A 27539-nucleotide genomic window follows, 5' to 3' on the forward strand; every position below is an offset into this window, starting at 1 on the left:
TGGTGTTTGCCACCGACGCTCGCGGCGCTGGGGAAGCGAACGTTTTCAGCGCTCGGCTTTCAAGTGCCACCCGCAGGGAGGGGGAAACCTGCCGGGTTCCCGCCGCTGCCCCCGGCCTCCCAGCGCCGCGACGGGGCGGGCAGGCCCCGCTCCGCACCAGGTGCGCCCCGGCGGGGGCTGCGCGCACCGCGGGAGGCGGCCGCGCCGGGGCTGCCCGCGCCCCGCCGGCCCGGGGGGAGCAGAGGCGGAAAGCCCCGCCTCCCCCCGCCTCCCTCCGCCGCCGCCGCTGGCCCCTCCTCCCCTGCCCGCCCCGCCCGCTGCACACATGTGCCCGCAGCCAGCGGCCGGGCGCGCCGTCGGGGCGGGCGGGCGCCGCCGCCGCCTCCCCAGCACCGCGCACCGCGCCAGCACCGCGCCCCGCGCCAGCACCGCGCCGGGCATCCCCCGGGCGCGGCGAGCCGCCGGCCGCGCTGACCCCGCTGCGCGCCATGGCCGTCGCCTACCTGCTGGGCAACGGCTCCGCGCCGCTCCTCGCCGGCGCCCTGGAGGTGCCCTTCGCCGCCAATGCCTCCGCCTGCCGCCCCCCCGCGCCGCCCTGCGCGGCCGCGCCGCCGGGCGCCTGGGGCAACGCCTCGGCGGCGGCGGGCTGGAACCGCTCCGAGCCCTGCGGCGGCGCCAACGGCAGTGCGGGCGGCGGCGGGCCCTGCGCGCCCGCGGGCGGCGGCCCCTCCGTGGTGACGGCCATCGCCATCATGGCCCTCTACTCCGTGGTCTGCGTCGTGGGGCTCTTCGGCAACTTCTTGGTCATGTATGTCATCGTGAGGTGAGTGCCGCCCCGCCCCGCCCTGCCCTGCCCCGCGGCCCGCGGCCGCTGCCGTCGGGGCGGACGCCCCGCCGCGGGGAGCCGGGCTGCGGGGACGGCGTCGGGACGGCGACGCTGCGGTCCTGCCCCGGCGGACAGCGCGCAAAGGGCCGCACTGGGGGGCGCGGAGGAGCTCCAGCCCCCGGGGGACAAAAGGGAAGGGAGGGGAAGGGAAGGCGGCTTTTGAGAAAGCGCCGGAACGCGGGTGGTCGGGGGAGACAAACTTGCGGTGGGGCCGTGAGGACCGGCCGGGACTGATCCGAAACCGCTGCGGGTCCGGGGATGCTCCACGGACGCTCCGTGCTGCCGCACCTCTGCGAGCAGCTGTCGTCGGCGAGGCCTGAATCCCGCACCTGTCCGCCGAGGAGGGAGGGTGTAAAGGGGCTTTAGCCACTGCCAGTGAGCGTGTGCGGTCGCACAGGGACACCCGGCACACAGCCACGCCACTTTCCCCCCACCTCTCCCAAACGCACAAGCAAGATGTAAATGGCATCGCGGCTAAAGCTGCTGTCTGCGCGGGTTTATAGATCCTCTGCCTCAAGACTTGATCCATACGTTTATATTCATATACATTTATATATGTATATATATACACATGCGTCTACACGTGTATAAACACTCCAGGATCGCGGCCGCGGTCCGCAATCCCGGTTTCCCGGCTGTCCTGCAGCACGTCGCAGCTTCCTCGCCCGCGAGGTCACCGGGGCTTTTACGGGCCGCGCACGAGTGTGTCCTCCACGCACGAGAAAACCCCATGGCCGCAAACCGGCGGAGCGCGGGTGAGAGCTAGAGGAACCGGGCTCCTCTGCCCGCCCGGTCGGTGGAGGAACACTGCCACCTCCCGGGCGCGGCGGGGCCGGGGCGGCGGGACGGGGCGGACCGGGCTCCTCTTCCTCGGTGGCTGCTTGTCGTTTCCAAGCCCAGCGGGCGCTGAGCCCTGCAGAGCCCGGCTTGGTTTCCGAACCCAGCGGGCGCTGCTGCGGGGGGTGCCCCTGGGGCGCGCTCCCTCCCCGCCGGTTTCCCCGGTCTGGAAGGCGTCCCTTTTCCCCCGAACACCGGGAATCCCACGGAGCCGGCGCGGGTGGCGGGCGGGAGCAGGGGTGGGCGCCCGGCAGCGCTGGCAGGCCCGGGGCAGGCGGGTGGCTCGGGGGCCGGCGCAGGGCCGGCAGCGCCCGCTGTGGAAGCCCGGGGTGAGGGGGGGGAGGTCAGGGGGAGGCTGCTGCGGCGCGGCCGAGGCCGGTTCCTGCGACGTGCTCGGGGGTGGCACTGCAAAGCCTGGGCAGCTCACAGAGCTGGTGGGAACACAAGTAATACGCATCAGTGGTTCAAGCCACAGCAGTTCAGAAACCGAGTGCTTTTAGTTATATTTCAGAGGCTGCGTTTGAAGTGCGCGGAGCTGGGGAGATTCTCCTCTGCCCCGTGGTTGTGGTCAGTCCGGGGCTGGGGCTGTCTGCCTGAAGGTGCAGCCGCGGGAGGGCTCCGGACCAGGGCAGGGCTGCGATCGGCTGAGCAGCGTTGAATGCATTCCTCTGGGAGAAAAAGCAGATGCACAGCGTAACAGAGCCATGGTTGCTGTCAGCAGAGAAATATGCCACAGGTTGTCCCTGGAATTATGTATACTTATAGCGAGCATAGCCCATAATATTTCTTACATTAATTAATTGAATTACACTTGCACCACAAAGCCAAATTGAATGAGGCACTTGCATTTAGATTTCTAGCTAAAGAGAGCATCTTTCCCTGAGAGTACAGCTTTAAAGCAAAAGCCAGAAGCCATAGAAGAAAGCAAAAATATATTTTCGCTTTACAGAGAAAAACACAAATTAAATGGCATCTCCAAAACCATCTAGGAATTCTGTGGCAAAGACAGGACCGAACCCAGGTCTCTCGTGCAAGAACAGCTTTTGGTACCACAGAGTTCCTTCCCAATTAATATCATGCAGCTGTTTACCAATTTGGGATGAAAAAAAGTTTACATGTTAATAGTTGAATAGGATCTGTGGTTTAAGCAACACAAAAATGCATTTCCTTTCTGTGCTTCTCTACAGGTTTAGTGTATCTGGACAGCAATAGGGAACTTTTTATTTCCTGTTGCAAGCATACTAACGTGACAGTATTCTCAATCATATAATACGACATGGTGAGTGTATGTGCTCACATTCGTGTATCCTTGGATCCAGCTATAGGTGGGAGGCAAACCCTTCACTGGATTAAATTTGGCATCATATAAAGCTCCCCTTCTTTATCTACCTTTCACATCACACCTGCTCAGGAAGAACAAAACATTGAAGTTCGTATTAATTTTGAGAAGAATTGAGACTACTAGAAATAAAATTTTAAAGTGATATTGGTACATAGTTTGCCTCCAAAATACTAGGAGTTGGGAGGTAGGTGCTTAGATATTTGAAACTCTCTCCCTACTCACCTTTCGGAGTCCAGCCCAAGTGAAAGCAGCAGTGACTTCATATTCAGTGTGCTGCATGCTAATATCTCATGCTTGACTTCTTTAGAAATATTTTTTTAATAATTATGATATTATTCTTATAAACATTATTATTCTTACAGCTTCTCTGCATGCAGATTCATGGGTTTGGAGCCAGAGATGTGCAAGTGCTTGCCTGATGTGAAACTGTCCCTATCAGCCCACGATGCCACCCTGTTATCTCAGGTGGGGCAAATGGGTCAGAAAGCGGATGTCCAACAGGGAGTTAGAAATGTGTTGTCATTATCGATACAAAAATCAGGCTCTTCAAGCAAAGCACATCCATGAATTTCCAATTTATATACATGTTACTTTATAGTTAATGCATTCTCATCAACCCTCCTCATTCTCCCAAATGGTTCCTGTTCAGCTGAATACTTTCATCCTTGAATTAACATTTACGTGTTACATCTGTAGTGTGTGAGGCCAAACCCCATGTTACTAACACTGAGCTATTTCCTTTTGTCAAGTACAAAAAAATGCCTTCTGAGTGACAGCAGTAATAGGTTTTACTCCCAGACATGAATTTCCTGTAATCTGAAAAATCTGTAGATAATTTTTATTACCTGTTTTCCTCATGTGCCTTGTATAAGCATAAATTACTAATATGAACACAGTGTTGTTATGGCTGTGTCAACACTACTTCTAGCCACTGCAGAGTACAAGACAGCGTGCAATTAGTACCATGTGGTATTGAATTAATTTGCACAGTAATCTATAGGCTTTTCCAGCTTTCTCGTCAAGTCAGTGGGATGTTAGTCACACATTAGAGTGGGAAGAATATGCCCTGTGATTAAGGCAATATGCTAGAAAGCTGTAATAGATCATAGATTAAAATCTTTAGCATCGCTGGTCTGAAAGAGAGGAATGGCTCTTGGAGGCCCCACTCCTCCATCATGCCAAGTGTCTGTAATTCCACCAACAGCCGCTGAAGTCACTCAAGTCAAGAGTGATTCCTTAATTGCTTTGCTATTACTTTTGTCACATATCATAAACAAAGGTGCCTCAGATTCTCTGTGAGCCTTCACAGGAAGAAATGTCATTTCATTAGAGTAAATGATGACTCTGCTTAAAAAAAAATAACATATAAAAAAGGGAAAGAAGTCCTCTCTGAAACAAGAAATTTCTTTCTACAGTTCTCAAAACAGCCTTGTAATAGTGTTTTGAAAAAAGGAGCTGTGACTGAAACATCATCTAATCTGGAAAGACTGAAAGTACTGAAAGTTCTGGTTACTTCAGCTTGACTCACACTTAAGGAAAACTGTTTTACTAAGTAGAACAGAATTTCAGGTGAAATTTCAATTGTAGAAAGAATTGATTTCACCAGAGGAGTAAATATTCTCACACATGTGCACAGAAAGGGAAAAGTGAGGGGTTTGGAAAGAGGTCATAACATACAAAGTGGAGAGAGTCTATTTAGAGAAATAACCTGAAAATGATCACAAGCTTGAAAGTAGCTGAAGCAAGGCAAGTTTTTTAGGAAAATTAGTTCTTCTTTGGAAGGTGACATGGAGTTATGGATGCAGTGTGAAAGAAGGCCTACAGCAGCTCTTGTAGAAGCATAGATCAGGGAACTTAGAAACCAAGAAATGCATAAAATTCATTCTTTTCTTTCCTGTCTGCAGCTGCATGAACTTCCCAGCATTTGGATAGCATTGTGTGTGTGAACGTGTCCTGCCTGTTCCACTGTCTGAAAAGGTTCCAACCCATTGCTAAGAGCTGTTAACTAAAGCCACAGCGGCCTTAACCAGTCATGTCAATCATGAATTGATACTGCTCACCAGCACAAGTCAGAGAAGATCTAGGGACAGAACTGAGGGTGTTAGGTTGGGCAGGAACAGCACAGAAGCTGAATTAAAAGAGCAGCATAGTGAGGGGGTGACCCTCAGCATCCTACATTACAGAAAGGCAGGTGTCCCTGTTTGCACACCATTTATGATCGTTTACCAACCTCTGCCAATGGGTAAATGTTTGACTAGCAAGCAGCACCCCTCCCTCCCTCAAGATCTAGGGAGGCAGACAGATAAAACGGAAAGTATACATTTATATTCTCTGTTTTTTTTAATATCGATACCAACATGGTCAAACTTTGGCTGAAAATACCTTAGTCTGCAACCTGGGGATAACCCCAGTCTCCCTGAGGGAGCAGAGGAGACTGTGGGATGAGTGAGAGCTCTGCAGCCCCCGACTCAACTCCAGACCCTGTGCCTGTCCCCAGTCCCAGTGAGGTCTCACCTGCAGGACAGCATGCCTGCCCCAGGAGGGCAGACCCCCCCCTCAGAAAACATCCCCTCTCACTCAGTTTCTCTTGAAAAACCTGCTTTTATCCCACTGTATTTTTTCTGGATTATCATTTGTAATGGCTCTCAGAAAAATAATGTTAAACACTTCCTGATTTTTTTTTCCTTATAAAAATAAGTCAAATTATACCAACTTTTCATGGCTTCAGGAAAATTAGAAAATATTGTAAACACAATTATTTATATTATATAATTATTGGCAAGCTAATGACAAATGAGCTAATGAGCTTACATAATGCTGAAGTACTGCTTTATTTTGTTCTAATTTACAGTATTTTTTCAAATCATCAGGCATAGCTTTTGCTGAACACGGTTGATAAGCTTTTATAATTTTTCTAGATCAAAAGGTGACTTATTTACAAAAAATCTCAAACATAATGTGATGTAAGCCCAAATATCTCAGAATTATAGTCTAGCTTACTAACCTCTTTTCCAACCATAGCCAGCAGCTGGTGTTGTCAAAAAGTGGAAGAACTAGGGGCATCACTGTGTGAGAATCCTTCTAACAGTCTGTTAGACTGAAGAGGGACTTTCTGAGCTGCAGTTTGCATCAGCATTTATTCAGTAGCTTTTTGTGGACATTTCTAATATGCAGCAGTCCCCAAAAAATCAGAATCAAAATTAAGGTTGGAAGTAAAAGGTCACAGATATTACCACTTCTAAACAAAGCTGCTTTGAAACAAATATTTGCTAAAGTAAGATTTCAGAATTCTGACACATTTTTAAAGATTCTAAGTTGGTTATTTTTAAGTTTAGGTGTTCTAAGATGGATGTTGTAGAGATCCTGATTAGTGGACATTTCAAAAAATTATTTATTTTCATTATGATTTCAAGTAAAAAGAAGTTTCCAGTCCATGTTGATTATCTTCAAAATACAAATCTACTCATTATAACTATATTTTTAAAAAACTTGAAAGCAACTGTTTTCTGAATTGCTGTGGTTAAGCTGATCTCAAAGAAAATTCTTTTTATAAGCATCTGTGCCTTCTTTGGTTTATACCATGAAGTTTGGGTTTATGGTATTGTAAGCGGGGATGCTATCATTATCTTTCAAAGCCCCTGCTCTCTTTTTGGAGTTAGCTTTTAATGCTGTTCACTAGCAAGGAATTCCACAGCATAGACCAGCTGTGTTAAGAAACATTCTCATTCATCTATTTAGTGTTAAACACTTCTGGATTTTATTTATATTTCCTTTGAATTTATATGACGAAAAAAGGGTAGGGATGAGAGACCATAGCTAATCAAATAACTGTGAAGGACATGAAATAGCATGTTTTTTCCACTTTCTTACTGAGAAGTGTTCAATTATCAGCTATAAGATCTTGTATCTCAGATCAAGAATAAAACTTCAAAAGAAAAATGTTTGTGTAAAATGGAGCATCTCCTCATTGTGTTGTATGGAGCGATCCCAGCTGAGAGAGGTCTCTTTCTTAAGAGGGAACAGGCAGCAGCAGTTAGGGTATCTTTCCTGTTTTCCCCTTGCACAGTGCTAACCTCCAGCCCTGCAATGTGCTGCCTCTAAAGGAAAATCATCCAAGAAGCCAGTTACCCAAATCCTTCTTATAAGGGGATGGTATCAGTACCTCTCTCAGAGCCCCAGTTTCAGACACAATCTCGTCCTTGTTACATGGAGACTAAATCCATGATCCAGTCTTGTCAAAACACATAATTGTGTTCCTTTCTGTCACGCCTGCCTCCACCATTGCCTGCTTCCCCCTTTTCCCCCATCACAGGCAAGTGTTCCTCTGCATTTATTCCTTCTCCAGTCCCTTTTGTCTCACGTCACCCAGTCTCTTGTAATGCAAGAGACCATACCTTGTATACTTAGCATTACTTTGATCTGTACAGGCTGAGGCCTTGCCTCGAGCCCCATGCTACCTCCCTGATACCCTTTGACCAGGGGGGATTTACCAGTGCTGTTTCCCATCACACCTTTGAGGATCTCACATCTACTAGCTGTAAAACTGTCTTCAAAAGGCTTCCCTGCCAGCTTCCCTGCTGAGCAGGGGATGTTTGATATTCAGTCCTCGCCAGAGGTGATCAGTCTACAAATCAGGAGGAGGGAAAAGCACCTGGAAACCAGAGAAAATACCTGTTAACTTGCCCCCTCTAGAAAAATGTCGCTTCGGTTCTAGATGCAGTCGGTGGGTTTGCTCTCAATCACACTTCCCTGAAGGCAGAGGGGAGAAAGTCAAGTTGAAGACACCGACAGCTTTCCTTTCTTCGTCTTCCTAGCAAAGGAAAAACTTCGGCAGTAAGCACCCACTGCTGAGTAACAGCAATACATTGGAGTTAGCCTTTTTAGCACCACTGATTTATATCAGAGAGCTGTGTTACACAGTAACTGCAAAAGCAGCAACCTTTAGTGGAGACCCATATGTGCCTCGGCACCAGGCAAACAGAGACTCAGCTAAAGGTGATTTAACAAACAGACCAGATTAAGTCCTGAAATCATTGGCAGATAATTTTTCCCCGATTTAACTAGGCTGGAAGGGAAGGAAGTATACCAGCAGATGACTGTTTGGGCATTAGAGGATACGTATTAATGTCATTTGTTTTTTATCATTAAGTAGCTTTTTTATGATGTCTGGAAAAATAAAAATAAATGAGGGTAATAGGACTTATAAGACATTGCAAAATCTTAAATGTTTGCGTGGCAAGTTGATAGGAATTTATCTATAAAAACCTGTTCTTGGCTGTTTCCCCTCCCCTTTTTGGAAAAAAGAAAGAATGTATCACATCAGCCTTATTTTGTACAGATTTCTGCCAGGATATTTTGCATATACATGTAATTAAAGCATGCATGAAAATAATAAGAGAGAAATAATAAATAGTTACCTGTTATGACTACTCTGGAGTTCGTGTGTTCTGTCCAAAGTAATCTCCTTGCTCGTTGATCCTCTCAGTCAGGCATCAAGGGAAAGGACCAACCTTCCTCCCCAAAATAGCTGTTTTTCCCAAAGAAAGAAGCTTGTTTTGTTTTCTCTGGGGAAGGACTATACTCACTGATTCAAACTAAATAGCAGAAGGAGGACCTCTATATGATGCCTTTCAGTAGCAAAAAAGCAGAAAGAGCCATAAAGAAAGCAACAAGTTGGCCTAAAACCCAACACAGTATTGTAATTAATTGGAAACAGGATGAGTCAGATGCCCTCCTAACTCTCATGATGCCACATCATTCCCCAAAAGACCAGCACCAGAGTCTGAAGAAAGTAGACTCTGCCTGAAAGGCTTTTGTTTAGCTCTCCTTCTCCCAAAGCTGGGGTCTCAGAGAAGTCACTAGTTGGTTCTGAGTACAGGAGAAACAGCCCTGAGCTGGTGCTCCTCCACGGGAAATGGTAAGCTCTGCTTACCTCTCCTGCCTGGGTCCTGTAAGCAAATACTAGTGGATCTGCACATGCCTTAACACTGCACCAGTGCAAGGAAAGGACAAGCTGGGAGGTCAAAGTTGCTAGCAAGATAACTTGAGGGAAGTAAACTTTGGTGAAATTCTGGCTTAATTTCATTTGTGCAATGGAGAATAAAGTGAAAAATGAACTTGGCAGGGAGAAAACAAAGTATTAAGGAGAAAAGAGGTAGCAGCTGAAGGAACTACAGTCCAGAAGTTATTGGCCCTATGTTCAGATCCACATTCAGCACATACATTCAAACTCCTTCAGAAAATGGACATCCCCTTGACAATGTGTGAGGAAGGGAGAGGAAGGCCGCTCCAGAATAATGTACATGAAGGCCTTGCAGTGTTGCCGACCAACTGTGTCAAATAACTACGCCTTGTGATTTTAGATCCAGGACACTCCTTTACTGTGTCATGCTTTGACACCTGAAGTGATGCGTGATATTCGTATGTTTTTTCATCTCTCTAATTAAGTCACTGTCATCGGTCAGAGCAGTGACTGGGTAGCACCCTGTTGGGAGTCATGATGCAAGGCTTTAACAGGAAGAATCAACCACTGCCTCTGTCTTTCTTAAAGGCAGTGAAATCTTCCTCCCTTCCCCTGTTCAGCTTTTTTCCAAACTCATGATCAGTGCAGGAAGTAAGTGAATGTGGTACAAGTTGCACAATTTCATTGTAACCAAGTGTGAACATTTTCTTCTATGATGTTGTACCTGCTGGAGGGTGGGGTTTTTTTTTTGATTTCTTGTTTGTTTTCCCTGAGGGCTTATTATTTTTTAATTACTTCCTTGTATATGATCTCTTCACAGGAACATACATCAAAAGGACAAGTAGATTGTTAACCACAGTATGACACCTCCAATCTGGGTGGCCTGACCACCTAACATGTAAGGGTTGTACACAAATTTATGGTGCTTGTACCCAGAACTTGAATTTAATGGCTTAAGCCATAAGCATTCTAAAGTACTCATGAACAGAAAAATCAAAGACTAAATCTTCAAGCTGAGTAAATCATATGCTCCCAAACAGGTAGGTTAGGCTCATCCAGAATATATATGACTTCAAAACTTTAATGGGTAACAGTCTGCCACAGCACATGTCACAACTGTGGCTGAGATACAGTACAGGTCTTTCACTCTATAGAGATCCACTACCATGCAAAGAAAGAAAAAGGACAAAACGATAGGATGGTCATCAGTTAAGTCCATCATTTGAGACCCTTTAGCTCAAAGGTACTTTCCAGAATATGGCTTAGCTGAGAGATTTCATTTCAGTGTCAAACATAGTAGTTGGATTGGCAGACAGGGGAAATTTTTGAGGGTTTTTCCAGAGCATCCTGAATATGACATGGTCTTTGTCAAAGCCATAAGGGCTCAGTGAAAACTGAAAGTACCTGCTATCTCAGGAAAGCATACAAAAAAATCCCTCTTTCCTACTGTTTTTGAGTTGCATATACAAGATGTACCAGAACAACCACGGAAATAAAAGCTGATTTAAATTGATTCAACTAGGCATACTTCACATGTTTTAATCTTCCCACCCAAGGAGACCTCAACTAATCTAATGTATGCACATAATGAGTCTTCATTTGTTTAACAAGTCATTTATACAAGAAGAACACGAATTTGAAACACTAACCTAATCTCCTCCAGCATCCACAAGAGTTATGTCAGGTTGTCTGTATGCAAGACCTAATTGCTGGCTGTTGTTTCTTTCAGCAGCCAAACCATTTTCATGAACAACTGCTCTCTGCAATGAATCTCCTGTAATTAAGCCAGTTTTTCATATATTTTGCATTGAACTTAAATCAGTTGAGGCAGTCTGTCTCCAGATTACCATTCTGTGGACAAAAGCTTGCATGCCTTTGTGTTGCTGAAAGTAGTTATTACCAATCTATCATCGTCAGCCCATTTCCTAAGTGCAAAAGACTGTTTCTGCTTTTCTCTGTTATTCAGATAGGAGCAGTTTTCAAATTAATTTGTAATGGCATGTATTACTATATTCATTGGGCTAAATGTGGACCCCCTCTCTGGCTTCTTTGCACCAGCCTAGTGGTAGAGGGATGCTATAAAACTGATCTGGTACAGAAGGGCTGAAGGATCTGGAGGAGGGTATATTTCAACAATCCACATGGATGTAAATGGTTTGTCCAAGAAGTGGTGGGGTCAAGACTCAGGTGGCAGTATACCAGCTGTGTCTGTTAGGCTTGGGTAAAGTGTGATGCAAACTAAAAATTTAATTATTTTTTTAAGAAAATATATGGTCTTCATATTATTTGTTCTTTACTTTTGAGCCGCGGAGGCTTAAAAGAAAAGACTCTTCAAAAATTTTTGGAGGTGATAAGGTAGAGACTAAACCATTGGAGTGGGCAGGCCAGAAACAGAGCTGTGGCACATGTCTTGCAGAAAGAGAGAGACATGAGTGCAAGCTGAAAAGGAAGGTGCTCGTGGCTCCTGCTCAAGATGCTGTTACACTTTGTGCAGTGGAGTCTGGTGAACTTCTAATTGGTTTGCAAACTACAGGTGGCCCGTGGGCTGCCAGCTGAAGAGGTCATTTCATGGCTTTCTGTTTGTCCTTGAATGCTAGGAGCTTAGTGACTATCTGAGTAGGATTCTTATGCTTTTCTGTGTTGCTTTTTTGTATTCCAAGCAAATCCCAGTTGAGTGGACCTCTACAGCTCAGGTCTTCAAACTTCAAGTGTATTTTAAAGTTTTGCTGGATTGAAGATAAAAGCAGGGCTGAGTTTTCCCTATAGAATCAGACAGGCATAAAGTATATTCTTACTGTTGCAAATCTCATCTATCATCTACTACTACCAACAAAAAAACACTTCATAAACATAGACATTTTATGATACAAAACCTGCACTGAGGAGATAGAAAGAGCATACTAGTGGGTGTCAGTATTATAATGAGCATCATTAATTTGGATATGTATCAAGAGCAGTGTCAAGCTAAATATTCACCAAAAAATGGAATCATCATGTTGCTCTATTAGTCTTTCATTGTAGTTTTAAAAATAAAAGTAAAGTTGCCCAAAGACAACTTCTGTCTTCACTTCCTACCTTGCTAGTTGTCATGCAAAATGTAATATACTTGGTGTTTTAGATGCTGAAATTTCAATGTAATCTAAATACCAGCATTCAGATTTCCATGGGTTTGCATTTAAGACTCTTCCTTTACACATCTCTTCATTTTTAGATTCTCTAGTGGCCTTAAATGAAAGTGTGAAAACAGTATCTGTTAAAAGACTGCATTTATAGACACAGTACTTTTGGTATTATAAGTCATACAGATATCCTGTGACTTTAATTACATATAAAATCTAGTCCCTCTGAAGTATAGAAATCTCATCACATGCACATCTGTGTCTGTATGATGGAAATGTTTGTGCTGCTTGTTCAAATAGGTAGACTGAGACTTAGCAAAGGGTATAATAACAGCTAAGATCAAGGCTTTGAAAAACTCCATTTTGTGGGACTGTTGTTTTTCATGCTGTTAAAATTACTTTTAATCAATTGCTTCAGTATTTATTTGTTCAAAAAAATAATCCTGGGGACATGGATAATCTACTTATTTGGAAAAATACATGTTTAACAAAATGTACCTTGCAGAAGTAAGTCTTTTATAAAATCTTGAAGTACTCAATACAGAGAAACACCCAAATCCCATAGAATTCACTGAAAAGAATATTGTGAATTTCAATAGGCTTTTGCTGATTAGGTAATTGCGGAGGTAAATACTTTCACCACAAAAGCTCTGCTTCCTTTCTTTGTAAGAACAGCTTGATAGAAATGTAAAGATTATAGAGTACACCAAGCAAAATCCTTCATTAATAGCCTATAGAGCCCATTAAATTAATTAAGTCCAAGAACGTTTAAGCTTAAACTGACAATGAAAGCAAGATAGCAAAACTGGAAAATGTGTAGCATTTAAGTGCCATAAGGCCCATGCCAGTCCCAGTGAACAAACTTGATTCCATTTATTCAGAGCTTTTCCCTGCCCATCCTCTGGCATGCAAATCTAAGTCACTTATATATTAGTTGATGTATTTTTTTTTATTCTGCATCAAACATTTCCTTTAAATCACAAGAATGGCTTTCATTACCGATAAAAAACCCATTATCATCTGATGGCGTGCTCTCCAGACAGAACTATGCTGGAATCATGTGTGATGGCAGCAGCACTGAGCAGTGTACCTACGTGTGCTTTCTTGTCCAGCCATAAAGATAGGGCAATTCCCTCAGGGCTGAGTAGGGATCAGCAGCCTGGGTGAGGGCGCAGGATCCTCATCGCCTTGCCTTGTCTACACGGGATCGAGAGCCACTGCTCCTCCGCTGCTGTTGCTGCCTGAGTGGATAAGACTGGAGCAAGCTGGATATGTCTGCACAGAATGCAATGAAACCTCCGGGTTAGCTCTCTGAACACAACCTTAGCTAGTCCTGGGTCTGTTGTCAGACCTGTGGAGAAGACATTAATTTCTGATAAACAACACAGGACATGGCAAAAAGAGGGCTTAGTACAACATTTTCATTCTGGGTAATGGTAAAGTCAATATAAAAATATAAAACAAAAAAGATGTAAAATTGTTGCTATTTTTCATTGTCCTCTGCAAGATTCTCCAGCAAATTGTCCAGAAAATATTTTCTCCTCCCTCCAAACTGTTTTTAGAGCTGCAGCTTATTGTGCACCTCTCCCACACTGTGGGATGTACAGGGAAATCCTGTACTTTTTTTCTAAATCATTCCCAGCAGAGAGAGGCATGGAAGACCATGAAATACTGGTTTTTATACTTTGTCTTCCCTGGCAGGTTGCCTGAGAGATCTTTTCAAATGGTCTATTCCTTTTGCAAATTACTCTATAAATTGTAAATGTTTGATCAAACACTGTACTTGTTACTTTGCAGAAACAGAAGGAAGTTTTATCAAAAGAGCAAGCCATCAGACCCCCCCAAAAAACAGGCAGCCACAGTGCCCAACAACCTCAGCAGCAATCAGGATAGCAGGACATCATGGCCAGGAACATTACTTAGAGTGAAACATTCATTGTACCACTCTAAAAGTATAGCATCCTCATAAAAAGTGGATCTCAAGTGCTGCTCAGCTGACACAAGGGACTTGAAACAGTGAAGGGCTCTTCAAAAGTTTGATGACACTAAGGAGGAATTTGGACTCTACCTTTAGCAATGCAAATATAAATTAAAACATAAAAATCTCCCCCTGCTCAACTGTGATTGAAGTGTGGCGTATTCAAAATTCAGGAAGTGGTTTTTGGGTTGTTAGCAGCACAGACTTAGGAAGAAGGGGGTGCAATGGAGGTTGAAGACCCTTCTGCTGAAATAGGTACTGTGGAGCAGAGCCAGCATTCCTACCTCAAGCAACAGAGCTGCAGGATCCAGCCAGGGTGGTGGTTCTATTGATACATTCAATGCAAATGGTTAATAACATCCATCTTCTCATTTGATTGAAAGAACATCTGTCCGACTTACACTGGACAGTGAGATTAGTAAAGCAATGTGGTAACCGTCATTACAAATTATTTTAGAATTTTATACATAAATGAGAAAGTCTAAAAGCCTGAATTTTTAGACACAGTGAATTTGATAATTATACTAATCTTTTATGTACTTATTCCCTAAGGAATTATGACATTATCACTCCACAACCCACAAATGAGTTCTCTATTTTTACAGACCGTGATTCTGATACTCAACATGACATCAGCAGATACAGAAAATCTATCCATTTAGCACAGTGTCTGATATGTACCTTTTTTTTTCCAGCTTCTCAGTTCTTTAGCATCTATAATATTGGTTTTTTTCTACATGTATCCTTTCTCTCTGCACAAGTTACATTAATCTTTTCTTTTCTTTCTTACACCCTTTAGCTAATGCCTCACTGAACTGCAAACACTGTTGTAGATAAACCATAGCAAATTCATTTGATTAAAAGCAGAAAAGATGATCTTTGACAGTATCTAGCACATCATTTCACAGAAGTTTCTTATAGATGGTGCACTGGACTCAATTTTTTTTAACATCATCAGTTGTGGTCATTCACATGCTTTGCTGATTTTTTTTCTAGGTACACGAAAATGAAGACTGCCACCAATATCTATATTTTCAATCTTGCATTGGCAGATGCGCTAGCAACAAGTACTCTGCCATTCCAGAGTGTGAATTACTTGATGGGAACATGGCCATTTGGTACCATCCTTTGTAAGATTGTTATATCCATAGACTACTACAATATGTTCACCAGTATCTTTACACTCTGCACCATGAGTGTGGATCGCTACGTAGCTGTTTGCCACCCAGTTAAGGCCCTTGATTTCCGTACCCCCAGAAATGCCAAAATTGTCAATGTCTGCAACTGGATTCTTTCTTCTGCCATTGGCCTGCCAGTTATGTTCATGGCAACTACTAAATACAGGCATGGTAAGTCAGGTTTTCATTCCTAAATTGAGTATTTCAATGTTTAAACTTTCTGCATTGTTTTACTGTAGAGTCATTTAATTAACTTCTGACCTCCAACCTGTGTAAAGTAGGTGTTAGTGCAAATAGACCCCTTCAATAATTTTGCATCTGGCTGTAGCTGACCGGACACAGCACTGCACATGATCTGTCTTTTAACAACAGGCAGCTCTGGCTCCTGTGGGTCTGTGCGAGTCTCACTGCCCCACACAGTTACTGGAGTCTTTGGGAAAGCATCTGTGCCTGCCTGCCTGCCTTCTGTGTGGGGTGGTTATGCACTGTCCTACAGCACAGAAGCCTGTGATTTACCCAGGATATTCCCACTGAAGTTGGTGGTCACAGGTATGTTGCACCTAGTCTGGCAGGACATGGTATAGAGCAGAGAACATGTTCTGGATCACTGGTGCTCAAAGCCCTTCCATGAAGTGATGGCATCTCGACATAAATCCCAACCCTCCATTGTGCACAGTTACCAAGTGTCATGTCATTCTCTTCCCCATTGCCCTGAAATGCCCAAACTCTCAGCAGATACGGTGGTTAAACCACCTTTCTTTTCACCAGGTTTTATACTGAAGGTGAAAATGAGTCAGAGTTTAAGCATTTATGACAATTCAACTCTTGTCCAACATACGTGCAATTCCAAGCAATAAAATGCAAAAGAGAACATGTTACTTAGGTTTTGTTTTTCCAATTCACACTTCATAGATGTTTGTAGCACTGTGTCCTGCCAATGTCTGTGCCAATGATAGGTCACAGATTGCTTCATTTTACCTGTTTACTTAGTAAACCTTCATATATTTGCCTATGATATTTAACAAAAAAGGTTTAAAGAAAAGCAAATGAAAAACTGAGCCACTTTTCTTCTCTGCTGTTCTCCTTTTTCTCCAGGCTCTATTGACTGCACACTTACGTTCTCACACCCTGCGTGGTACTGGGAGAACCTCCTGAAAATCTGTGTGTTCATCTTTGCCTTCATCATGCCAGTCCTGATCATTACTGTGTGCTATGGGCTGATGATTTTACGCCTGAAGAGCGTTCGCATGTTATCTGGCTCCAAAGAGAAGGACAGGAACCTGAGGAGAATCACGAGGATGGTTCTTGTAGTGGTGGCGGTGTTTATTGTCTGCTGGACTCCCATCCATATTTATGTTATCATTAAAGCCCTGGTCAACATCCCAGAAACTACTTTCCAGACTGTCTCCTGGCACTTCTGTATTGCTCTAGGGTACACAAATAGCTGCCTTAATCCAGTCCTTTACGCATTTCTAGATGAGAATTTCAAAAGGTGTTTCAGAGAGTTCTGCATCCCCACTTCCTCAACCATTGAGCAGCAAAACTCCACCCGAGTCCGACAAAACACTCGTGACCATGCTTCCACTGCCAACACTGTGGACAGGACTAACCATCAGGTATGACTAGCAGTGGAGATGTCATCTCTGGATCCAGGCCTCCTGCTTGGAGATGACATGTATTCTGAAGTAACAGTTTATATTGATTTGTAGGTATTTGAAGGTCTAAACACCTTCAGGGTTATATTTGAAACTGTTGTATGCATACACAGAGACCCCAGTCCTGCATGGTTCTAGTTGTTCTCTCTTCTAGTTGATGCTCAGAAGCTGAGGGCTTTCAAAGGTACCTTGCATGACTGAGTCCAGCGTGCATGCATATGCAATGCACACAAAACAGTGTTTCATTTGCAGAATGTTTACAATAGGTGACTGCTTTATAACTGGTTGGAGATTAATCAGATTCCTCTAGCCATACTCCTTGTCTGCTGTCGGAGACAGGAGTGGGACAGAATATAGATCTCTCTTCCTCTCCCATTGCAACAGTGAATTAAAAAGAGAAGAAACTGCTTATACACTTTTGATTCATGTACGAAGAAGGCCTACCTGGCCTTGTTTGTCCTGGAAGACATGCAAGAAGTAGACAAAGGCTTTTCTCCATGCATTTCTTGTATCAGGTAATTATCTGTGTTGGCTAATGTGGGTTTTGAGATATAGATAGATAGATAGATAGATAGATAGATAGATAGATAGATAGATAGATAGATAGAGATACATAGCTAGATATATGTATAAATATATACACATACGTTAAGGAGTATTCTGCCATTTTGCCATTTAAGGTGTACTGAGAATATACCTTTTTCATGTAGAAAAAGCCTTTGAGAAGTTTGGATTTTATGGCACAGCAGATACCAGGAGAGATTTTTTTTTTCAGGCTATTTTTGCTTAGCTTTTGCAAAGCTCTTCTGTTATGTGATCAACATCCATGTTCCTGTGATTAATCCTGAGAATTTCCAATCCCCAACCCTCAGTGAACATAAAGCAAAACAGGAAAGCAAATCTTAACATTCATGAAAGTAACTCAAGCGCAAGTAACAAGCACTAGAAAAAGTTTGAGTCATCTCTGTAATTCATTAAAAAGAAGAACTAAAGGCACAAGCCTAGTTCATTCCTTGTCATGTCACCTTTCAGCAATATACTTAGGTTGCTTCTGCACCAGTTTCTCACTGCTGCCACTTGAGCCACAAGCTGGCTGCCTCCTCAAGGTGCAAAAGTCAATGGCTTCTTGTGAAAGCAGTTGCATACCTGCCACTTGGCTGCTGCCAGGAAGCCCAAATCAGAACATTACCATCTCCAAACAGACAAAATAGTAATCCCATCAGAAAAGAGGAGGGAGTAGATGCTTTATTAAGCATCTGCAGTTAGCAGTGGTGTTCACCAGTATCTGATTCATACATGCCAAACTGTGGCCTGTGAAATCAGTTTGCACCTGCTCAGTCATACACACACTTTCGTGGTGGAGCAGAACTGCCAAACTTGGCATAGACACATACATATATGTATGTATGTATATACATGTAGTATTTACTAGGTGTAGCAAAAAACTATTAGATTCAGCTGTTAGTAATGCATTTGTAACCCTCAGTGGAGTCAATTTTGTGCATGTGTCTGACAACAGGATTGTATCTATATTTACTACAATTTCAACTTTTTACAAAGCAGTGTGTATGCACACATTTTCTACATTTAGTTATGTATCTTTGTATTATTTTTAGGAGAACTGTAGCCTTCTAAACTTCTACCCTTAGCAAAGATTAATGTAGTACTGCCCAGAGGTTGAGTGAAATACAGTGTATTTCCCTGGGCACTGAGCAAACACAGAATAGAATGTGATCCTTCCCACAAAGATCTTTCAACCTACACCAACAAGGGAGAGAGCCAGCTGAGGCAGGGATGTACCAAGCAAGTGAAGTGAGCTTTATAGTGGCAATAAGGAGAAAGCTAGTCTCATAGTTGGGTTCTTTGTTGGTTGGGGTTTTTTTCCATTCAGGGAATAGTGATGAAATTAGTTAAATGAGATAAAGCACATGTCAAGAGAAGTGAAGGGGAAGATGCTGAAGGGAGAGGGAGGTGAGAGGAAGAGTGCAGAGGAGAAAGGGGAACATCAGGAATGAGGTCGGAGTGAGGCAGCAAGGAAGGAAACTGAAAGAGTGAGCCAATAGGCATGGAACAAAAAAGGTGTGTGCAGAACTGTAAGAAATTGTTGACTACCCAGCTTTGACTGCTTTGGTAGCTCTTCCTAGCAACTAGCCATCAGTTTTCCCCAGGTCTGGGGAGAAGAAGACAACACTTGGAAGCTCATGTCCTCATGGATGGATGGATGGATGGATGGATGGATGGGTCTCTCTGCATGGTTTGGTATTTGAAAGAATTTGCAGTGGCCATAAATGGGCCCAATTTCACTTCCCTCACCACCATCCCTGCAGTCATTGCTTTGGCAGCTGCTGCCACTGGTTCATTTCTGCCAGATGTGCTCACTGGATGCTGACCTGAGCCTTCTCACTGCTGCGTTCCCTGGAGTACGGGTCGAGCAGTCTTTCTCATTCCCCACAACATCTATAGAATACATTCATGCCAAGCCATGTTCAAACCTGAATATTAAACTTCATTATTTTTTTTCTCCAGAAAACATTTCTGTAAGAGACAATATTTTTGTTGTCTGCTACTATCAGAATGACAAGGTTCTACACTAAATCTACACTAAAAAGGTTCTCTGGGACAGTACTTACAAGTGGCGCATCCAATTTTATTCCTATTACTATTTTTTAAACAGAAACAGCCCTAGGGTGAATGCAGCTTTTGCTCTCAGAAAAGAAAAAAGAAAGAAAAAAATTAAGAAAAAACCAACAAACAAACCACTGTTTGCTCAAACAGTGAGCTTTTGTAAATTCTATTGACAAGTCATTCTTTTCACAGGTAAGTGCTTTCTGTACAAAAAAGTCTAGCTAGTACATCTGTATTGATCTAGGTATACTGACAAGCTCGCTTTTGTATAGACAAGGCCTTGGAGAGCATTTGGTATGAATTCTAATTGCAAGTCTGTATAGTACTCGGCACACTTCATGTCATTTTTGAAGAAACAGATGTTCTACAAGTTGCTTTCTTGCCAAGTGAGAATTCTTTACTCCTGCTAAAATTAATGAGAACTGCAAGCACTCAATCGCTCAACAGTTTAAGGCCTCACATGCTTAAAGCACTTAAAAATAAGCATTCACTGGTGGAACAACTGTTTTCTATCAGTGCAAAAGCAATAACAGGAAACATCATAAATATTCATATTATTCTAAGTTAAGATACTGGGCTTTTGCTTACTCTATGACTTTGGCATTACCACAGAGATCTAGATTAAGAGTTTGATTATTATCAGCATTTACAAAAAGTGGAAGAGCAGCACAAGTTCAAAACTGCAGAAATGCAGCTTCTTTCAAAGGTACAGAGTAGCATCTGATACCTAACACTGATGTTGTGAGCATTTATAGAAATTGTACTTGCTCAGTGGAGCAACATGAGGGAGAAAAGGCAGTGGCTAATCAGGCATGCAAAAACTGGAAGAGTTGTCAGACTGAGATGTTTCATGTCTGTGAGGGATGCATCCTGTGCTACAACCAGCTAACTCCTGCGTTAAGAAGCATAGTTTACATTTGTTCTGAAGTGAGCTTAAAGGCTTGACTCAGTTTAATTTTCAGGGAAGCATATGCAATCTTATAAGTGCATTTCCATGAAGAGTTAAAGCGAGAGTAGGAGTGATAGAATCCTGGAAAAATTGCTTGCAAAGCAAAATTGCTTACTTTGAACTTTGTCTGTATGACCCAATATTGGTAGGGAATGGTAATAAAGGACCAAATACTAGCTTTTGCAAATGGCTGAGGCTTTTTGATGTCGTTTACGTTAACCTGATTTATAACAAAGACGTGGACATGTATTTTGAAATAGCTTGTACTTCAGATGCACAGAGACTCTCTACATTAATTTATCTCTGAGATTAAAAAAGGTTTGGATATTTTTTAAAATTTAAAAGTCATTGATAATTCTTTTTTCCTGAAAACTGTGCTTTCCAAATACCTTTTATTTTTGTTAATATCTATCCATTAATAATAAAAAAATCCTAAATACTTAGGAAAATGGATTATTAATCATTATAGAAATCTGTTAAATTTAATTTGTTTCAGTGAATTGGTTCATTTGTGACCCATTTAAGTTTTATAGCAGCCTCACCTGAATGTATCCAAGCAACTAAGCAAATTATGTATAGGCACATTTTCAGGACTATTTAGTCATCCTGTGCAACTATTGTTTGTATTTTTAGCTTCTGATGCTTTCTCCTTAACCGCTAATGTCTAATGCTGTAATGGAAGCTGCAAATCCTCATATGCTGAAAGTGAGGCCTCAGATATGTCCAGTAACCAGAAGCTCTGGTATTTGTGCTCAGCCCTGAAAGCTTTGCCCTTATTGCTTGGATTGACAGCCACATGTAGAAATAAAAAGGATATTGAATTAAAGAAAAACTATTTTAAGTTGAAACAAGGGAAAATTGAAAGCTAGGTTCACTTAGATTAAATAAACGAAGAAAGTACTTTCTTGCATTTTAATTTTCTCAGAGCTATATTACAGATTGCAAACAAATATGAAGAATGCTGGTGAGTCCTGTGCAGAAACATGACAAAATCTGGGTAGATTCTGTAACTCCAGACCTTGGAAGATTCACATCTACATCTACCTGTATTAATAGAGAATGGCTTTTCTGTGTAATTTTAGAAAATGGACATATCTCCTTTGTAAATAACACTGTATTTCAATAATAATTACAAAGTATTGTTTACTTATAAAGCCCATTTCTGGAAAGATGATATCTATAAAAAGCTTCTCTAAATTCAGTAGATCCTTAAAACTGGTCTTTCTTTTATAGCTCACTGACATGGGCCTTTTATGAATCTTCTACGTAGCAGAGAAAACAGAATGTGTTTATCAGACTATTTCATGAACGGAAACAAGAATAAGCTATACTATGAGGACTGGAACTAGTTAAATGGCTTCTAAGGTTGCCTGTGTTTGTGTCATCCTTAAACTGTGAATTGGAATAAAAGGGGAACAAAACATTTCAATTTTTTCCTTAATAAATTAGAAAAAGTTCATTGGTAAACAAATACAAAAGAAATGCTTCTATTTAATCCATAAAGAGAAGTGAAATTCATTTCTGGATCTAGACTTCTCCAAATGACAGACACACTCACATTTAGGATCAGGTCAGTTTCTAGCCAAAAGGAACTGAGGAGAAATATTCCCAATACAGAATAAAGAAAATCCCTAAATATAGCACATTAAATTGAACAAGCATTTGAGTTATGTTGTGCCCTTGAAAATCTCCAAATCAGAAGTCCTAAGAGCCTCCACTCGGCCATACATGCTTGGAAAGCAATCCAGTTAGAAAACGCACTTTCCTTCTCCCTGCCCCAAAATCCTTGCCCATGTCCCATTACGTTTACAGGAGCATGTTCCCTCTCTTGTCTCAATCAGGCTTCATCTGTGACTCTACTTTCCATACCGTAAACCCTTTATTTGCAGTGTCTCCCACCCTGTTCTCAACAGGTTCTAGAGCTGCAGGACAACATTTGATGGACAGTAAAAAGGGTTGCAGACTTTCAGGATGTGCGGTGCCACAAGCAGATTTTCTTGATGAATATGTGTAGTGCTGTTGTGCCTGTGTGCAAATAGGACTTAACACGGATACTGTGGACATACAGGGCTGAGAGGTTCTTGGGTTTGTTTGCTGATGTAAGGCCATCTCACTCAGAATTTAAACTAGACTTCAACTGCAAATCCAAGTTAGCCAATGTACTGATGTGAGCACAGAATGTATCATCTAAAATACTAACTCACCTGCAATTGCTACAAAAAGAATACAGGAAGAGAGAAAAATCCTTCCATACTCATGAAATTTGTAGAGAGTTCCCCTCTAGAAAGAGAACAACTGACTTGGTATGAAATATATTCTAATTCAAATTTCAGATCTACTAATGTTTGTCTTTGAAGGTCAGACGTGAAACTTTTCTGTGATCATTTCCTCTGCCTTCACTGCTTCATGGCAAAGACAGTCTTGCCTTACTCTCTGGGCTACCTGTTTAGCTTTATACAGCAGGACAGTAGCTGCAAATGAGAAGTAAATTCCTTTAAAAAAAAAAAAAAACCACACATACCAACACACACACAAACTTGTGGGTGGTAAGAAATCAAGTAATTGTTCATTGTATTTGCAATTTCTTTCAGTTGGAACTTCAAGAAGCTGAAACTACTCCACTGCCGTGACAGTGTCTCCTGCTGCATAGCTCTCAAAGCAATTGCACGCCAGTGCCACAGTCTGTCTGGGCAGTATGCTGTGGGAGTGTGTAGGATACACCTTCCCTCAAAAAAATACCACAGAGGAAAGTGCCTGCTTTTCCACTCTGTCAAAAATTGCTTCTGCAGCACTTCCACATTGCGCATAACACAGAAGCATGAAACTTAACAGCAAGCAGAGCCAAGAGATACAGGGGCTTGCCAAGCTCCAGTGTTCAAAACAGTCATGTTTACCAGGAATATATACATTAGGCTAAAACAAAGCTACTGTACCTGTAGCGATCTGACATGATCTTGACAAGTTACAGTGTTAAACAGGTTGGAAACAAAAATTCAAAAGCTAGACAACTATCATTTGAAAAACGAAGGTGAGCTTTTAATGATGGGAAATCATGGGAAATGAAGTTGTAATACTCTTGGATGCTCGGTTTACTCTTAAAATTTATTTGTAGACGTGTTTTCTGTGCAGGTTATTTGTGTGCTGAAGTCTCACAAGGTCATCTAGAACAACACATTTGCAGTTCAAGAGGTCTTCTCTTACAAGGATTGCATGTTCCACAATTTCAAAGGGAAAATATTTCTTTCAGGGTTCGCTTAAACAAAACTCCAAGCTTCACCTTCTGCTCCTGTTTCTCACATAAAAAATAGACTTTAGAATCAAAACAGTGACCCACCACTTCATCTAAAAGAGGTGAATAAATGGAAGTATTCCATGTTGTACTGATTGTCAAATGATCCCCAAAACAGCATAGATGCTATTAACATAAATTCGTATGTGGATAGAAATCTAGCTATAAGCCTGTCAGAGCTAGCACAGGCTGATGACTTCTCTTTCAAGTAGTTTCTCAAATTTCAGCTGCCCTGTCAGCAACATTTTGAATTTGTAAGTCATCGACAGTCCCTGTATGAGGTGCTTGGAGCAGTTAATGCATTAGACCTTTCTTAATAATAACAAAAAAAGAGTTACATTTTGTTAGACATCTATTTTTTCTTAACCAAACCCATAATATCTTTGCTTTTCTAACTAATGTAATAGTCTGCATCTCCATTTTGTATTAGCTGAAACACATTAAGATTTATGACAGAAACATTGTACTGAAGTAAATGCCACCTTAGCTGTTTTCTAGTATGAAAAATAGAAATATCCATGTAGATAATTTGTGGTGCAATGGTATTTTCTAGCCATTGTTTGTTACTTGCTTTGTAAATAAATCATCAGTAGTTAACCAGGGGAAAATGTTCTTTGATGAATTTAAGTGTATTCTAAAATACAGCTCTATGGAGCAGGGTTTTTTTGTCTTTTTTATTTCTGCAGCCAAAATGTATTTCTTATTTTCATTGTTAAAATCTATGTAACAATACGCTTTTAATGTGAAATTGTTTGTTTCTGCAATGGACTGTGTAATAAAAATTGACGGCCAAATCCTTACAAGTTGTAAATTAAAGTAATATTTGAGTTTCATCACTTGCAGCTAAATCTGTAGCCCTATATATAAGCAGAATATGAAACTAGATATAGTAGAAGTGCCTTAATTTTTTTCCTCCTTTCTATTGAAAATTCCACTATGCTGTCATAGGGATTTAAAGCTTAATTTTGTATTAGTTTAGCATTAGCCCCCTGACATGATGATTAAAGTTTAAACCAGAGTTGTCACCATTCTAAGAGGTTTTGTATCTAATCTGTAAACAGCATGATAGGCACTCAGAAGAATTTGACATATTGTTTTGCACTACACAGCAGTATTATTTAGATAACAAGAAGAACATAGAATACACCAGAAATGCAAACAGACTAACATCATACCACTTCATTACTATCTGACAAGTTCTGAGTAGCCTGCCATGCTCACAGACAACCACCTCACAAAACTGAAATACACTGGATAACTATTTGAAGGGTCTTAACTGATAGATCAGAAATATGTTCAACTAAACTTAAAATCATAGTTTCATGACTAGTCAAATGTTCATCAGCTTTCACAGAATTTACGTAATAAATTGAAACCATTATTTCTTCTGTACTTAGAATGGAATGCTCGCTATGACTTGCCAACAGACAGCCTAATATTTTTAAAGATATTTTGGGTTTTTACAGTCCAATAATTAATTGAGCAACCTGACTGTAAATATTTTTAGCAGTAGTAATGCTGTTGTAGCCTTGATGGTCTAAGGATATGAGGAAGCAAATTTTATTAGCAAAGCATTAGCAAAAATAAGTAAAATGTCTTGGCTTTTTCCAGAAGGCTTGTTTGTTCGCTGGTAGTGCTTTGCAGTAAGTAGCATATTATTACACAACTTCTGTATCTGCATTGTAAACCTTTAATAAAAATGTTTGTGTTTCTTCTATATTTGCAACATACTGTATTCAAATACACATTGATTAACATTTTATGTCCTATATTAATAGCTTAGCTTTAAAAAATGACACACAACTGCCTTGAAGGTTCTTAGATTAATTACCTGACTGCTTTAAAGAATATGTTGTATACTTTATTTTAGAAAAGGGGAAATCCAAATAGTTCCATTATTTATAAAAAAAAAAAAAAAATTAAAAAGCATATGGGCAGAATTCAGTTTTGATCCAAACCGCACATGTCCCTCCTGTGCTGACAGCTTGCTGTGGGGGCTCAGCTCCAGGAGCCGGCCAGTGCGGGAGCCTGTCTCCAGCAACAGAAAGACAGGGAGAGCAGAAGGAAACTTTCCAGCTTCTGGCAGGCAGACGCTTCCCAGGCTCTTTCCTGATTAAACAGCCTGGGCACATGCCCAGGCACTGAAACAAGCTCAGCTGTACTGCCAAACCAGGAGGCAGAGTAGAGCCTGACGCTACTGCCTGGCTCCCTGCTGACCTGCGTGTGCCTATCAAATTTTGGAGGCTAAAAGAATTTACTAGCTTAAATGTAAGCTGTTTTGTCCCAGTTGGTCTCTGTGTCCTGACAATGTTACTGGACACATTTTCTGTATTGTTGTAGAGGTAGTCATAATTTTCAAAAGACTTTGGTGAATTTTTCGTTATGGAGTGACTGGACAAATTCCTCAATCTATAAACTGATAGAGGCTGTTACTTAAAACATCCTCTAGCAAGGAGTCCCATGGTTGAGTTGTGCTGAAATATTCTTGTTTTGTTGATTTTAAAAGTTCCCCTAGATATTCTATTTGGGCATAACTGTTTCTTATATTTGAGGGGGAAAAAAAGTGAGTAATGGCCATTCAGTATGACATTAGAGCAAGACGTTATGAATATGACCTATTCAGTAAGGAATAATCATGACTATTTTTATTCTCTTCCTCATGTCAGTCATGATTTTACAGATTTTATTGTATAACTCCTCAGTTGTTTCTTCCCTAGCGTGCTCATTGCCATTTTGAACACTCTTGAGCACTGCATGGATGTTTTCAGGGGTTTACCCACAAACTCTTTAGATCTTTTGCCTGATCAGTAACAACTAATTTACTATCCACTGTTTTATGTATGTGGTTGGGATTTTTTTTTCCACACATTATTTTGTATATATCAACTTTGCATGCCACCCATCCTTTGAGCCCCCAGTCACCCAATACCATGAGCTCTTTGTCACAACTGGCCTAGCTTTCACTATTTTAAATGACTGACTGTGTGTTTTTATAAACATTACTTCAATGCATGCCCCTCTTACATATGACAAAATGCAACAGCAACTTTCTGGGACATCACTGGAAACCTCCTCTCCACATACTATTTATTCCTACTGTTTGTTTCTTGCCTTTCATTCAGTTATTAATTAATGAAGGACTTTTTTTTTTCCTTTATATCATTGCACTTCGATTTCTTTAAAAGCCTTTGGTGAGGTATGGTGTCCCAACAGGTTTTTTTGAACAGATGCACAGTATCTCAGCTGGATCACTTTTTTCCACATGCTCATTAGCTCCTTCAATGACCTCTGAAATGCTGGGTCAGTTGTTCTTCATTCTGTCTTGCCACCTGTCTATACATTGTGCTCTTCCGCCTACCTGGTTTACTGAAAAATCAGAATTACCTGTGTGTAGTTCCTCTTTTCTGAAGTTCTTCTTTTTTTAAAAAATATGAAGTTCCCAACTGCCACATATTTTAGTTCTAAAGTCACTTGTAAAGTGCATAATATAACATAGTTAGTAGCTCAGCAGTTTCATACCTGAGTTCTTTTAGAACCCGTGAGTGAATAACATCTGGCCCTCACTATTTGATCCTATTGGAAAACCTGATTTATTCTAAGCCACTTCAGCTGACACTTCATTCTGAGATGCCTCTTCAGGCTTCTCCTGTATGGAGTATGCAACACAGAAACTCTCCTAAGTTCCTCTGTAATGAACTCTCATGCAAAGGATTGACACA

General features: G+C 41.8%; 1 protein-coding gene across 1 annotated transcript; it reads left to right on the plus strand.

Moving 5' to 3' along the window:
- Positions 1-488: 488 nt before the first annotated feature.
- On the plus strand, positions 489-25539 carry OPRM1 (opioid receptor mu 1). The gene is made up of 4 exons (XM_074818800.1): positions 489-823; positions 15121-15473; positions 16398-16918; positions 23123-25539. The coding sequence occupies exons 1-4, from the start codon at positions 489-491 to the stop codon at positions 23159-23161; spliced, it is 1248 nt and encodes a 415-aa protein (XP_074674901.1). The 3' UTR covers positions 23162-25539.
- Positions 25540-27539: the final 2000 nt, after the last annotated feature.

This window comes from Strix aluco, chromosome 3 (genome assembly GCF_031877795.1).
Source record: "Strix aluco isolate bStrAlu1 chromosome 3, bStrAlu1.hap1, whole genome shotgun sequence".
Classification (NCBI taxonomy): domain Eukaryota; kingdom Metazoa; phylum Chordata; class Aves; order Strigiformes; family Strigidae; genus Strix; species Strix aluco.